General features: G+C 36.1%; 1 protein-coding gene and 1 long non-coding RNA gene across 6 annotated transcripts; one reads left to right on the plus strand and one right to left on the minus strand.

Moving 5' to 3' along the window:
- Positions 1 to 1,663: 1,663 nt before the first annotated feature.
- On the minus strand, positions 1,664 to 7,760 carry LOC127869802 (uncharacterized). 2 transcript variants are annotated; one of them, XR_008044690.1, is made up of 7 exons: positions 7,097 to 7,760; positions 6,513 to 6,616; positions 6,125 to 6,211; positions 4,345 to 4,448; positions 3,957 to 4,043; positions 2,175 to 2,278; positions 1,664 to 1,873 (listed from the first exon to the last, which is right to left on the minus strand). It is a non-coding gene; the product is annotated as an uncharacterized LOC127869802 (long non-coding RNA). The 2 variants fall into 2 exon arrangements; XR_008044691.1 differs by having other exon boundaries at positions 7,503 to 7,517.
- A 1,038-nt stretch (positions 7,761 to 8,798) lies between these two features.
- Positions 8,799 to 13,410, plus strand: LOC127869813 (uncharacterized). 4 transcript variants are annotated; one of them, XM_052412482.1, is made up of 3 exons: positions 8,799 to 9,164; positions 10,196 to 10,278; positions 11,188 to 13,410. In XM_052412482.1, the coding sequence occupies exon 3, from the start codon at positions 11,609 to 11,611 to the stop codon at positions 12,674 to 12,676; it is 1,068 nt and encodes a 355-aa protein (XP_052268442.1). In that variant the 5' UTR covers positions 8,799 to 9,164; positions 10,196 to 10,278; positions 11,188 to 11,608; the 3' UTR covers positions 12,677 to 13,410. The 4 variants fall into 4 exon arrangements, with proteins under 4 accessions (XP_052268442.1, XP_052268450.1, XP_052268434.1 ...); XM_052412490.1 differs by having other exon boundaries at positions 11,195 to 13,410; XM_052412474.1 differs by having other exon boundaries at positions 8,799 to 9,009.
- Positions 13,411 to 15,247: the final 1,837 nt, after the last annotated feature.

The raw sequence follows: 15,247 nt of genomic DNA on the forward strand, positions 1-15,247 counted from the left end.
AATACATGGATAATATGTGCTGTTTGCATTTGTTTGTTAATATAAACACACTTGTATTTTTTTATAAGATATTTAAGTGATGTAAGAAACTTTAATTAACGTTGTTACCACGCGGCATCCATTAATTTTAATAAAAATGTCCAATTGTAGTAAAATGAATTTTAAAATGCCTACATAAAATAAAGCTTTATTTGATTTATTAACCTGACTGCAAAATATTGTCAGCCTTCGAACTGTTCCGTTCGTGCCGGAACCGGGGATTGAACCTGGGGCCTTTAGATGATTGTTGCGTAAACAACTTCATTCTAACGCTCTCCCAACTGAGCTATTCCGGCTGACATTATTCATGTACTGCTATTTGGTGAAGTTGTTATCGTTATCATATGTCTATTAATACACTAATACATTGTACGTTTTCGTACCACTACGCCTTCCAATAAACTTGCTAGCGCGATATGTCGTCAAATATCGTACTACATTGATTCTCTACTAAATAAGCAAATTAGAAAAACCACAAAATAAATATATGTTGATTATGTTTCGTTTTTATACAAAACCAGAAAGTTTCGCGTATTTGCCCAGTCCCTGTGATCTTTCCCCTGTGACCAGTTGTGGATCAGTTATTAATTAAAACAATTAGCTTTGCATTATTGGCAATAAGTGTTGTATTAAAGTGAATAGGCACAAATGAAGTACTTATCTACACTAATTTACACAAAAAATCACCACTATGCAAGATATTCTTAAAACAAAAATATATATATTGATCCGTAAAATAACTTCTCCTCCCATAAGCGAAAAAAATTACAGGTTACGCATGCGCAATTAATTTCCTTCTATATTACATATAAAATAGTTGATGTTCGATATCAATTTTTACCATGACCAAGCGTTTCAACACTATATCATCATACATCATTGGAAAGATAAATGCATAATCTTTTGAAAAAAATGCATGCCATCAAATTCTATGTGTTGTAACTCAAAATATTTACCTTAGAATAGGCACACCAGTTTTGACACATGTGGAGGCGACCATTTTTACTCAAATAGTATGACCTACTTTCAAAGCCGGGAACCATCGACAGAAAAAATAGAGTACAAAAATGGCTTTTTTTCTTATTGCTTACAAATATACCTTCAAATTAATACCAAAAACAACCATTTGTATTCTATTTTACAAATCCTAGGCAGCATTCACTGAACAATGTGTGCTATATATCAAATTGACTGCATGTAACCCTGTAAACAGGAGTTCCGGTTTGGGATTATGTGACCTTAAAGAGAACCCAACCCCTTTAAATTTATATAAAAGGCACTTTTCCCACAGGTATAATCTGTTTTGAGACAGATCACAAAGTTCCGGTACAATGACACACAGATTTATTCATAAAAGTCGCCGTTGAAAGCGTCATGCGCAACAGCGTTTCGCGTCAAGAATTATGGAAGAAAAGCCAAACTTGGTTTCATCATACATGCAGCACTTAGACTTCATACAAGTCATCACTTTCGATTCTAATAGGCAAAGTTGATGTAACAGATGACTGAAGAAGTGACAAAAATCATCAATGGCAATATTTGTGCATCAAAGCAGGTTTTGAACAGGTTTCGAACAAACTTTTTTTTGGGGGGGGGGGCACATTTTAGGTAAAATCCATGTAGAAGCAGCATTTCTGATGTCATTTCACCCAACAAAAGGGCTTGCTTGCATGGAAAGACAACACACTTGAATTCCTGACTCAAAAAAAGTGATCGTCAGACATGAGCTTTAAGTCTTTTGCCACACCTGGACCTATGATTCCTAGGCTCGCGTTCCGTCTCGGACAGGCTCCGGAAAGTGTCAGTCTGGCCCGGGTGCTCGATTCCGTGTAATCTGAGGAAACAAAAAGGTTTCTTGTGCACATTTACCAATAACGGTGCCAACTAATGTAAGTGGGATACAATTAGAGTAAGCTTTCAATAGTCTTTGTTGCTTTATTTGCTGCAAAGGGATAAGTCACCACGCCGGAATCACATTGTTGGGCACACTGGTAAAGTTATCGCCTTAAAATGTTGTTTCAGAGCTGCAGTAAATGTAAAACACCCAATTTTCCTAATTTTGGGGACAAACGTGTTCCAAGGTATCAAAGAAATCATTTTACAATAGATTTAATTGAAAATAACGGTGTACTTACCTACAAAGACACCGATCCTCTCGACACGACTGGGCGAGTGTTGAGGGCTGTCTCCGAATCAGTCATGCTGTACAGTTTTTGATGGCCTGTCACTTCAGCCGGACCTGTAAACCAATTGGACGACAGTTCAGACAGAGCTATAGACCCATTTCGACAACGCCTACAAATGCACGCTTAGGTTTACGCATAATAATAGTGATAATGGGGTCACTTAAATACAGATTCTCTGGTGTTTTTCATGCGGGGTCTATGACAACAACATTCCTCCAGCAAAGAAAGCATAATATTATTATCATTTTTGTGTTTTCAGCTGAACACTTGATTTTGCTTGAACTCAGCAAGATATCCAAACAGGAAAAATAAGGCAAAGTAGTGTTATTAAAACTTATTCTGAGTAGAATTGCCTGACGGGGTTGAAAGCGAAGGCAAATAACAGTGTCGGTCAAATATTGGCAGGCATTTTTAACAGTAAAAGGTTCAAAAAGTAAACAATAATAATAGATACAGATGAAATAAAGACATGCATTAGGTTCATTTTTGAGATTGATGCAAATTAATGTCAAAATGTCACTAAAAACAATACCGAGTGTTTAAGTAGTCTTAGAATATGTCTCCGGAACAGGTTTCGGTGTGATTTTCCAGCATTTACCCCCCTTATTACCCCAAGTGCTACAGCCCAATTGCAAACAGCCCTAATTTAGGTCAAAATGACATCTGGCAGTTATGTTTTGCAATACAGAGAGTTTTTGATGGTCAATTGTCAAAATTCTGGCAGACGACTAACTTGGTCGGAAGTTCTTAAAGGTTACGCATGCGCAATTAATTTCCTTCTATATTACATATAAAATAGTTGATGTTCGATATCAATTTTTACCATGACCAAGCGTTTCAACACTATATCATCATACATCATTGGAAAGATAAATGCATAATCTTTTGAAAAAAAATGCATGCCATCAAATTCTATGTGTTGTAACTCAAAATATTTACCTTAGAAAAGGCACACCAGTTTTGACACATGTGGAGGCGACCATTTTTACTCAAATAGTATGACCTACTTTCAAAGCCGGGAACCATCGACAGAAAAAGTAGAGCACAAAAATGGCTTTTTTTCTTATTGCTTACAAATATACCTTCAAATTAATACCAAAAACAACCATTTGTATTCTATTTTACAAATCCTAGGCAGCATTCACTGAACAATGTGTGCTATATATCAAATTGACTGCATGTAACCCTGTAAACAGGAGTTCCGGTTTGGGATTATGTGACCTTAAAGAGAACCCAACCCCTTTAAATTTATATAAAAGGCACTTTTCCCACAGGTATAATCTGTTTTGAGACAGATCACAAAGTTCCGGTACAATGACACACAGATTTATTCATAAAAGTCGCCGTTGAAAGCGTCATGCGCAACAGCGTTTCGCGTCAAGAATTATGGAAGAAAAGCCAAACTTGGTTTCATCATACATGCAGCACTTAGACTTCATACAAGTCATCACTTTCGATTCTAATAGGCAAAGTTGATGTAACAGATGACTGAAGAAGTGACAAAAATCATCAATGGCAATATTTGTGCATCAAAGCAGGTTTTGAACAGGTTTCGAACAAACTTTTTTTTGGGGGGGGGGGGCACATTTTAGGTAAAATCCATGTAGAAGCAGCATTTCTGATGTCATTTCACCCAACAAAAGGGCTTGCTTGCATGGAAATACAACACACTTGAATTCCTGACTCAAAAAAAGTGATCGTCAGACATGAGCTTTAAGTCTTTTGCCACACCTGGACCTATGATTCCTAGGCTCGCGTTCCGTCTCGGACAGGCTCCGGAAAGTGTCAGTCTGGCCCGGGTGCTCGATTCCGTGTAATCTGAGGAAACAAAAAGGTTTCTTGTGCACATTTACCAATAACGGTGCCAACTAATGTAAGTGGGATACAATTAGAGTAAGCTTTCAATAGTCTTTGTTGCTTTATTTGCTGCAAAGGGATAAGTCACCACGCCGGAATCACATTGTTGGGCACACTGGTAAAGTTATCGCCTTAAAATGTTGTTTCAGAGCTGCAGTAAATGTAAAACACCCAATTTTCCTAATTTTGGGGACAAACGTGTTCCAAGGTATCAAAGAAATCATTTTACAATAGATTTAATTGAAAATAACGGTGTACTAACCTACAAAGACACCGATCCTCTCGACACGACTGGGCGAGTGTTGAGGGCTGTCTCCGAATCAGTCATGCTGTACAGTTTTTGATGGCCTGTCACTTCAGCCGGACCTGTAAACCAATTGGACGACAGTTCAGACAGAGCTATAGACCCATTTCGACACCGCCGACAAATGCACGCTTAGGTTTACGCATAATAATAGTGATAATGGGGTCACTTAAATACAGATTCTCTGGTGTTTTTCATGCGGGGTCTATGACAACAACATTCCTCCAGCAAAGAAAGCATATTATTATCATTTTTGTGTTTTCAGCTGAACACTTGATTTTGCTTGAACTCAGCAAGATATCCAAACAGGAAAAATAAGGCAAAGTAGTGTTATTAAAACTTATTCTGAGTAGAATTGCCTGACGGGGTTGAAAGCGAAGGCAAATAACAGTGTCGGTCAAATATTGGCAGGCATTTTTAACAGTAAAAGGTTCAAAAAGTAAACAATAATAATAGATACAGATGAAATAAAGACATGCATTAGGTTCATTTTTGAGATTGATGCAAATTAATGTCAAAATGTCACTGAAAAACAATACCGAGTGTTTAAGTAGTCTTAGAATATGTCTCCGGAACAGGTTTCGGTGTGATTTTCCAGCATTTACCCCCCTTATTACCCCAAGTGCTACAGCCCAATTGCAAACAGCCCTAATTTGGGTCAAAATGACATTTGGCAGTTATGTTTTGCAATACAGAGAGTTTTTGATGGTCAATTGTCAAAATTCTGGCAGACGACTAACTTGGTCGGAAGTTCTTAAAGGTTACGCATGCGCAATTAATTTCCTTCTATATTACATATAAAATAGTTGATGTTCGATATCAATTTTTACCATGACCAAGCGTTTCAACACTATATCATCATACATCATTGGAAAGATAAATGCATAATCTTTTGAAAAAAATGCATGCCATCAAATTCTATGTGTTGTAACTCAAAATATTTACCTTAGAATAGGCACACCAGTTTTGACACATGTGGAGGCGACCATTTTTACTCAAATAGTATGACCTTCTTTCAAAGCCGGGAACCATCGACAGAAAAAGTAGAGCACAAAAATGGCTTTTTTTCTTATTGCTTACAAATATACCTTCAAATTAATACCAAAAACAACCATTTGCATTCTATTTTACAAATCCTAGGCAGCATTCACTGAACAATGTGTGCTATATATCAAATTGACTGCATGTAACCCTGTAAACAGGAGTTCCGGTTTGGGATTATGTGACCTTAAAGAGAACCCAACCCCTTTAAATTTATATAAAAGGCACTTTTCCCACAGGTATAATCTGTTTTGAGACAGATCACAAAGTTCCGGTACAATGACACACAGATTTATTCATAAAAGTCGCCGTTGAAAGCGTCATGCGTAACAGCGTTTCGCGTCAAGAATTATGGAAGAAAAGCCAAACTTGGTTTCATCATACATGCAGCACTTAGACTTCATACAAGTCATCACTTTCGATTCTAATAGGCAAAGTTGATGTAACAGATGACTGAAGAAGTGACAAAAATCATCAATGGCAATATTTGTGCATCAAAGCAGGTTTTGAACAGGTTTCGAACAAACTTTTTTTTTGGGGGGGGGGGGCACATTTTAGGTAAAATCCATGTAGAAGCAGCATTTCTGATGTCATTTCACCCAACAAAAGGGCTTGCTTGCATGGAAATACAACACACTTGAATTCCTGACTCAAAAAAAGTGATCGTCAGACATGAGCTTTAAGTCTTTTGCCACACCTGGACCTATGATTCCTAGGCTCGCGTTCCGTCTCGGACAGGCTCCGGAAAGTGTCAGTCTGGCCCGGGTGCTCGATTCCGTGTAATCTGAGGAAACAAAAAGGTTTCTTGTGCACATTTACCAATAACGGTGCCAACTAATGTAAGTGGGATACAATTAGAGTAAGCTTTCAATAGTCTGTGTTGCTTTATTTGCTGCAAAGGGATAAGTCACCACGCCGGAATCACATTGTTGGGCACACTGGTAAAGTTATCGCCTTAAAATGTTGTTTCAGAGCTGCAGTAAATGTAAAACACCCAATTTTCCTAATTTTGGGGACAAACGTGTTCCAAGGTATCAAAGAAATCATTTTACAATAGATTTAATTGAAAATAAAGGTGTACTAACCTACAAAGACACCGATCCTCTCGACACGACTGGGCGAATGTTGAGGGCTGTCTCGGAATCAGTCATGCTGTACAGTTTTTGATGGCCTGTCACTTCAGCCGGACCTGTAAACCAATTGGACGACAGTTCAGACAGAGCTATAGACCCATTTCGACACCGCCTACAAATGCACGCTTAGGTTTACGCATAATAATAGTGATAATGGGGTCACTTAAATACAGATTCTCTGGTGTTTTTCATGCGGGGTCTATGACAACAACATTCCTCCAGCAAAGAAAGCATAATATTATTATCATTTTTGTGTTTTCAGCTGAACACTTGATTTTGCTTGAACTCAGCAAGATATCCAAACAGGAAAAATAAGGCAAAGTAGTGTTATTAAAACTTATTCTGAGTAGAATTGCCTGACGGGGTTGAAAGCGAAGGCAAATAACAGTGTCGGTCAAATATTGGCAGGCATTTTTAACAGTAAAAGGTTCAAAAAGTAAACAATAATAATAGATACAGATGAAATAAAGACATGCATTAGGTTCATTTTTGAGATTGATGCAAATTAATGTCAAAATGTCACTGAAAAACAATACCGAGTGTTTAAGTAGTCTTAGAATATGTCTCCGGAACAGGTTTCGGTGTGATTTTCCAGCATTTACCCCCCTTATTACCCCAAGTGCTACAGCCCAATTGCAAACAGCCCTAATTTGGGTCAAAATGACATCTGGCAGTTATGTTTTGCAATACAGAGAGTTTTTGATGGTCAATTGTCAAAATTCTGGCAGACGACTAACTTGGTCGGAAGTTCTTAAAGGTTACGCATGCGCAATTAATTTCCTTCTATATTACATATAAAATAGTTGATGTTCGATATCAATTTTTACCATGACCAAGCGTTTCAACACTATATCATCATACATCATTGGAAAGATAAATGCATAATCTTTTGAAAAAAATGCATGCCATCAAATTCTATGTGTTGTAACTCAAAATATTTACCTTAGAATAGGCACACCAGTTTTGACACATGTGGAGGCGACCATTTTTACTCAAATAGTATGACCTACTTTCAAAGCCGGGAACCATCGACAGAAAAAGTAGAGCACAAAAATGGCTTTTTTTCTTATTGCTTACAAATATACCTTCAAATTAATACCAAAAACAACCATTTGCATTCTATTTTACAAATCCTAGGCAGCATTCACTGAACAATGTGTGCTATATATCAAATTGACTGCATGTAACCCTGTAAACAGGAGTTCCGGTTTGGGATTATGTGACCTACACACTAGTCGCCATACTCCAGAGCGACGCCAATAAGAAAAACAATTTCATCGTAATATTACGTTAGCGCAGTATTTTGCATATTTGTTTCACTGGTGTATGGCCCAATGTGCGTTTCGATAGTCTGATATTTATTACTTTCTATTTTGCCTTATTCACGTTTTTAAAATATGATAGAGTAAATGCGCATTTTTTGCTGCAATTTCACAAAATATTTATTGCGCATATTGCATTCATTTGGCGGACGTTTTGACCGGCCTGTTACGCGATGTACTGAAAAGCACGTACAAATGATGGACACGCCTGTAAATAGGTCAGAAAATGATGCCCTTCTTATCAAGGACTTGAATTACGAAGTACAAACGGCCGAATGTCGTTTATCTTTATCGAGCCGACTATTTATAGATTGTATATTTATAAAGGAGAAGATAACGGTCAGGGGTTTAATAAAGGTGGTAACAGCTAGCTATCACATATCTGCGTAGCTATCAAATTTGTCATAAATGTATAATATGTTTGATTGAACGAGTGTGCATTCAGATTTGAAATTAAATTCGATTAATTTGACATATACTTTCACAATTTAATTTAGAATATGAAATACCTCTATGTGAATGCGCTCTTTGGACAATGATTTGCAACAATAATTTACTATGTGTGTTTAAAATTGTATATGTCATATGCTTAGTTTAAACACTGTCGAAAATAAAAACCGGCAAAAACTTCCGTTATGTCAGAACATTTTTTAATAAAGTAAAATGTAAATTGTTGCTCGTGAATATAAAAATAACATGATAACATACTGAGCCATTTTAATAGTGAATATCTATGTTATCCGATGTACATGTTAATATGAACGAATTTTCTCTCGTGATTGATCTCTTCCAATTAGTATGTCAATAAGTGTTTTGAAGAAAATAGCTACAACTATGTCACAGCGCAGTCCTTGAAGGTACACATGTCCTTTTTCCCATACAGAAATCTTATCTCAACCAATACAATGGTGAAACTATTACATGTGAATGACGTGATTAATCTTGGCGTTGTTTGTTTAAACGTAAAGTCGGCAATTCATCGCGTTTTATAGTGGTAGACAAATAAGTGCAAACAGTCAGATATGTCCAGGGGAAATTCGTTTGAATCAATACATAAGTAAAATGCATTACTATGAATGTTTACTTCAGTAAATATGGACATGTGCAACACAGATTTATGTATTACGGTAAGATACAATTTATATTATACGGTGGAACGGATGGAAATTATTCAGTTTTATAACAAGGTTGAACGCTATTTGTCACGTGCGGAGATGGCATTGACAATTTAACAGTGTGAAATGAATTTCGTCGAGGAAATAACATTTCAATAAATGTATTGGTATGTAAACATTTAATATACTTGTTGTTAAAACTTCATTAAAATATTAAATAATAATAATAATATTAACATCCTGGCAATTATAAATTTGTCGTTTGAAAATTCGCGAATTCCGTCAGTCCATATGTCATAACAGAATTGAAAACAAATTTGTTTCCATAAGTTGATTACTAGATTCGTTTTTTAAATTTTGTGTTCAATGGTTTCAATACTAAATCACATTGACGCATACAAACACGCTTAAATGATTAAACGCAAAAACATATTTGAAGTGTAAAAGTTAAATTGAACACACTATACATATTATTAAGTATATTAATTTATATGTGGGTGCATTTATTTAAGGTTTTATTAACTTTGCGTTCAAATGTATACATGTTGAACGGCTAATGTAGCTCGTTTTGGTTAGCAATACGCCCAATATGCAACGTTATTTAAATGGAATTGGTAGACGTATATTGTTATTTTGAAATGTTATGATTTTCTGACACCACTGAACGTTGATATAATAACCATATTATGTTGTAAGACAAACTACTTAAGATTGTATTAGAATCAACATTACTGAGCGTTCAACGTTTATTGTTTTTTTAATTCAAACCAAGTTATTGTTCCGATACTTGTTGTATGCCTACTACGTTATTCTAAGCGGATCCCAGTTGGTAATTGCCACAAAAAACATTGCTCATCTGTCAGTTATTTCTCCAAAAAGTACTATATATGTAAGTTTTGAATCACATTTACCAATACAAGAACACTTGACCACTATAATAAGTTTGTACCTATTCATTCTTAAAGATATGAAATTGATACATGTTAGTTTTTCACAGTTTGAATTAATTAAATATATTATCATAATCGTGTACAGCCGAAGAAAGGCATATTTATATAAGACGACTATTTTATTGACAAGAGCGTAAATTTAAGAATTTGTACATTCTATCGCTATTATAGTCTTATCTACAGTGTCGTTGTATACAATAGTTTCCAGTATATTATTTTGAATTACAATTGTTCATGATTTTGATTAGGAGAGCAATGTTTGTATCAGAAAATCGTCTAAAGAGTTCACTACATCAAAGCAGGGGATCAAAAACTTGAAACAAACATGCAGGTAATCATTATCGTTGGAGTTTATCTATAATTTATACTGAACATAATACATTCATATACAAAACTAATCAGACATAAAGGCCAACTAACAGACAGACATGCATACAGATGGAATGACGGTCTTACGGACGGACTAAATGACGGAATGAACAAAGAACCGGTCGATCGACAAAAACAAATAAGTCGAAAAGACAAATCTGCTTGACAAGATAGGCAATACATACATGCATATAGAAATCAGGCGGACGAACGGGCACCATTCGACCGGGTGGGATGGCGAGGAGTCGTTCGTACTGGCAAACAGACAGACATATATACATAAAGATAGACAGATAGACAAAAAGGAAGCACAGACTGACTGACGGACAGCCTTTTAGATTTAGGACAAGACAAACCGACCAGCAGGTATGCGGGCAGATAGACGGGCGAAACTACCGACTTACAGACATGATAGACAACCAAAGTTATATGTCGACTATTGTTCTGTTAAAAAAAAACTTTGTTTACCAAAAAAATGTTACTTTTTTGTTAAAACAAACAAATCATGATTAAATTAGACTTTATGTAATTGTATTTGTATCATATCTGATTTATCTGTAATTGGGCTTATATCGATTTTTCAGTTCTCGTGTACATTTTAAACAACTTTACAGAATTTAATGATAAGACTTCAACCTATTGAATCAGAAATACAAGGAATACACTAGGTTTCATACATTAAACACAACGCATGTTTGATACAAAACAATCAAATTCACTAGTAAAGAGATATATACAAACATACGAAACTTATTTATATCAATTTAAGCAAATGACATAAACATATGCATCAGTCCCATTTTAAAGCTATGTAAAGACTGTATGTAACATAACACAACTAATCAAAAGTGAAATAATATGTGTATTCTAGGTTTCAGAACAATTCACAAAATTGTCTATCCGTTTGTCTGAAGAACTTGATGACAGTGGGGCCGGAAAGATAGTGTAAAGGAGCGGAGACGAACTTTCTAATTAAGGGAGGGCATAGAGATGTTAGGATGGAAACTAGATTGAAAGGACGTTGAATGTTTTCATTTTGGGAGCCAAACGGAAGGCACCACCATTCCCGGTCTCCAATCTGATATTGATATGTTAACAAGTCACAACAAGGTGAATATCATGAGAGTCTGGGGAGACTGGGAGGCCGGGCTTATTAACGTTCTGATGCTCCGCGACAACATTACACCTCCTCAACAGTACCTACTACAGGTCTTCAGAAAGGACTCACCCGAATCGATGGCAAATCTGTTTGTGAGGAAAGACTCTGGGCAAATACTGTTCAGCGCTCAACGATGGAAACAGTATCAGGAGCATACAATGCAAGATTACGGACACCCAACATAAATGGCCCTTCTGTGAGTTATATAGCTTACTGGGATATGGTGCAAGGGTGTATCGTACGCAAACCTCTTCCTGAAATACAACACTGGAAAGACAGATGTAGATGTAGAAACTGGCCGCCGGTTCAGCTACTTGAGTCTGCATGGTTAGCTTCGTGTTTCCTGGTACCATCCGGTCATCACGATAGTGATTATAAACGCGAAGAATGGCGCCTGTCTCCGAACCTGATAGAACGAATGTTAATGTTTAGCTTTAATATGACACAAATAAAATGTAACATTGTGTTAAAACTAATTAACAAATCCTTATTTTCAAATGTCGAGGGAGATTATATAACAAGCTATCATTGTAAAACTTTAAGGTTTTACACCATAGAAAGAACGCATCCGTCTCTGTGGTGCGAACGTAACCTCATGTTTCTCCTTTGGCTTTGTTTACATGCATTGAAGAAATGGCTGCGATTGGGAAGGCTCCCGCATTATATCATAGGAGGAGTGAACTTGTTCGATGGGAAAGTTTCTAAGTTGCAGCAGAGACGCCTTTTAGTGTATATAGACCCAATGATAAAGAAAAACTTGCAAGATGCATTTTACATTGATATAGATGAAATAGGAGGTCGGTTACAAGCATGTAGTATACGGCGAATTGGACAAGATGGAGGGCTTGGACGTGAATGTTTACGTAACAGCATCAGCTTACTGCTGAAATTTGAGTTTTTGGAAACAGTGTTCAACTCTTTTCCGCGTTGTATATTTAAAAAACACGGTTCTTATGCAACCTTAGAGCAAGAGATACAATGTGCATTTCGCAAAATTTTTGAATACTCCAATGATATTAGATTGAAAACGGTTGCTTTAGAATTTATTAAACACGTGTATGCGTTACAAAATTCAATGCAATCATCTAAATGTTTGCGACTTCGAAACGTTCTTATCAACAAAAATTTAAGTCGTTTTCAATATTCCTTTAACACAGATGTAGCTTCTTGTCGCTTGAAGATGGCTTCAATATTGTACTAAGTGGGCATTTTCACGCGGCCTTAAGAGTGTTGAAGGATTCGGAAAGAAGGTATCACAGCAAGGTAAAGGCTGTGTGCGGATTAATACTTATAGAAGGAGACCGTGATCTCCAGATGTTTGCTAACATGCTATCAGGTAGCAGTGACAAGGGATTCAGTGAACACCCATTCGCATGTTGTGTCAGGTTTCTAAGGGAAGAAGCTTACTGTGTTCCAATTATATTATGGTATGAAATGAATCGCAAAATCACTGATCAGGAAGTTGCAGAGAGACACCTTGTTCATAAACGATGGATGGGCGGTGCTGAGGTGGATGCTCGTCCGTTCCTACACTACTTACAATACCTCACGTATGGAGGGCTCGGTGATCGTGACAATCAGCTGCGTGCATTGGACGCCTTGTGGTCTTTTGAATATGGTGCAAGAAATAAAATCAACCTGTATCACCATGAGACTGCACTGAACTTGCTGGGGCATTGCTATGAAATTGTAGGAGAATATGATTTTGCGTTATATTACTACGAGTTGTCGTTAAGTGGGTGCAATTCGAACAATGCTGCTAACTGGCACGTAATGCGTATGCGGCGTCTTATAAGAGGTTAAAAATAAGACAAAAACAATTTTCTTCTGAACGATATACAAAATACTGTACACGCATTTGTTAAGGAAATCAATTTTGTGATCAGTTATTTTCCTATGTTTAATATTTTCAATAATATAAAACGATGAAGACAAGCAATGTTCAAGTATATTTCAAAATAGTAATATAGGTACTATGGTGCATGCCCTGTTATGATTTTCTCATACAGCAGGAACTATGTTGTAAACTGTGTGATGTTGTTTTGTAAACTGATTAATGCGTGTTGTCAATGTCCATGTATGCATAAGTAAGAAGTTATGAGGTGCAACTACAATTATTAATATAACTCAATTTGAAAATGATACGTATGTACATCGCGATTCCGATACCGTCGTACGATAAGACTTTCATATAAATCCTGTACATGTAACACATTTTATTTCCAAAATAAAGAACGGTATAAAATACTCTCAAGCTCAATTGATCGCTCAAGATTTTTGTGAAGAATATCAATTTGTGCTTTAGATACGTGTTCTTCTCTTGAATATTTAACATAAATGGATAGCATTTGTAAGTAATTTACGAATTATTAAAGCTTAATTTGATTAGTTTTTATTAGCATACCTTGGCATTGAAGTGCTAAAGGTTAGCTTATGTGATCGCACTATGTCGCCCGTAGTCGTACAGTGTGCGGTCTAGGTCGAGTTTAAATCTGGATAATATGCGTCCCACAACTAGGTCACAAGGTCATATTTTTAGTAAAACAAACATTGTAACCAGTAAAGAGGCCAAATGTATTACTAAATCTTTATAAAACTTGGTCAGAATGTTTTTCTTAACATTTTCTAGACTGAGTCCGAATCTTGGTGCCAATAACTAGGCCATAAGGTCGAATCTCAATAAAAAAAATATTGTTATCACTCTATAAGACACACGGTCGCCTCAATCTTGTTGAAACTTGGTCGTAATGTTTATCTTGGCAATATCTAGGCCGAGTTTAAATCTAGTCACACGCGTCCAAAAACTTGGTATTTAAGTAACCAGGTCACCTGGTGAAATTGTTGTTCAAAACAACTTGTTACCACATAGAAGCAAGAGTTATTACCCAATCATGATGAAACTTGGTCATAATGTTTATCTTGACATCTTTTCAGGCAGAGTTTGAATTACGGTCACGTGCGTCCAAAGTGAAATCTTAGAAAAACCTTGTTATCACTTTAGGGACCACAATCATATTTCAATATTGAAGACACTTGGTCAGAATGTTTATCTTCACAAAATTTAGGCCGTGTTCGAATTTGTATTATGTGCTTTCAAAAACTAGTTCCCCAAGTCAAGTTTGACCAGTAAACATTATATTCGTAATGTAACTTTGTCACTAATCATTCGTTTTTATATCCGTGAATGTAGGTAAACACTTGAAAAACAACAACACTTGTTCCCACTTTAAAGGCCTCATGTATGACTTGATAAAACATGGTCAGAACGTGTATTTGGGCAGTATATAAGCCGAGTTTGAATCTCATTCGCATTTGTTCAAAACCTAAGTCACCAGTAAAATGTTTTGTATCAATAAAACACTTGTTACCACCCTAGAATCCAATGTCAGTATTCAATTTAATGACTAATCATGGCCCTCTTGTTTGACACTGAACTCCTATATAACCGTTTACCGAAAAAAATAACTATAATTACCCAACATGAGCTTGTTTTAACCTCGGCTTTATGCATGTAAATATCCATAATGTACAAAACATGCAAGACTCAAAATATTTTGGAAATTGAATATATGTCTTATTATGTTTATTTCTTGGGACTTCTTCTTCGGAACTTTTATTTCTTTTTTTATGAATCACCGTTTTATCTGATTTAAAAAGATATAAGATCGTATATATTGAGTGATAATACTCACCTTAAGATTGTTTAAATAAATTTCACAAGCTATGACCTTCTTGCGTATGAATCTTTAATATTAATATTGATAAATCTGCA

The sequence above is a fragment of the Dreissena polymorpha genome, chromosome 1 (assembly GCF_020536995.1).
Source record: "Dreissena polymorpha isolate Duluth1 chromosome 1, UMN_Dpol_1.0, whole genome shotgun sequence".
NCBI lineage: Eukaryota > Metazoa > Mollusca > Bivalvia > Myida > Dreissenidae > Dreissena > Dreissena polymorpha.

Excerpts from the sequence above, each read along its gene's own strand:
- LOC127869813 (XM_052412482.1), top strand. The coding sequence starts at position 11,609 with ATGGAAACAGTATCAGGAGCATACAATGCAAGATTACGGACACCCAAC.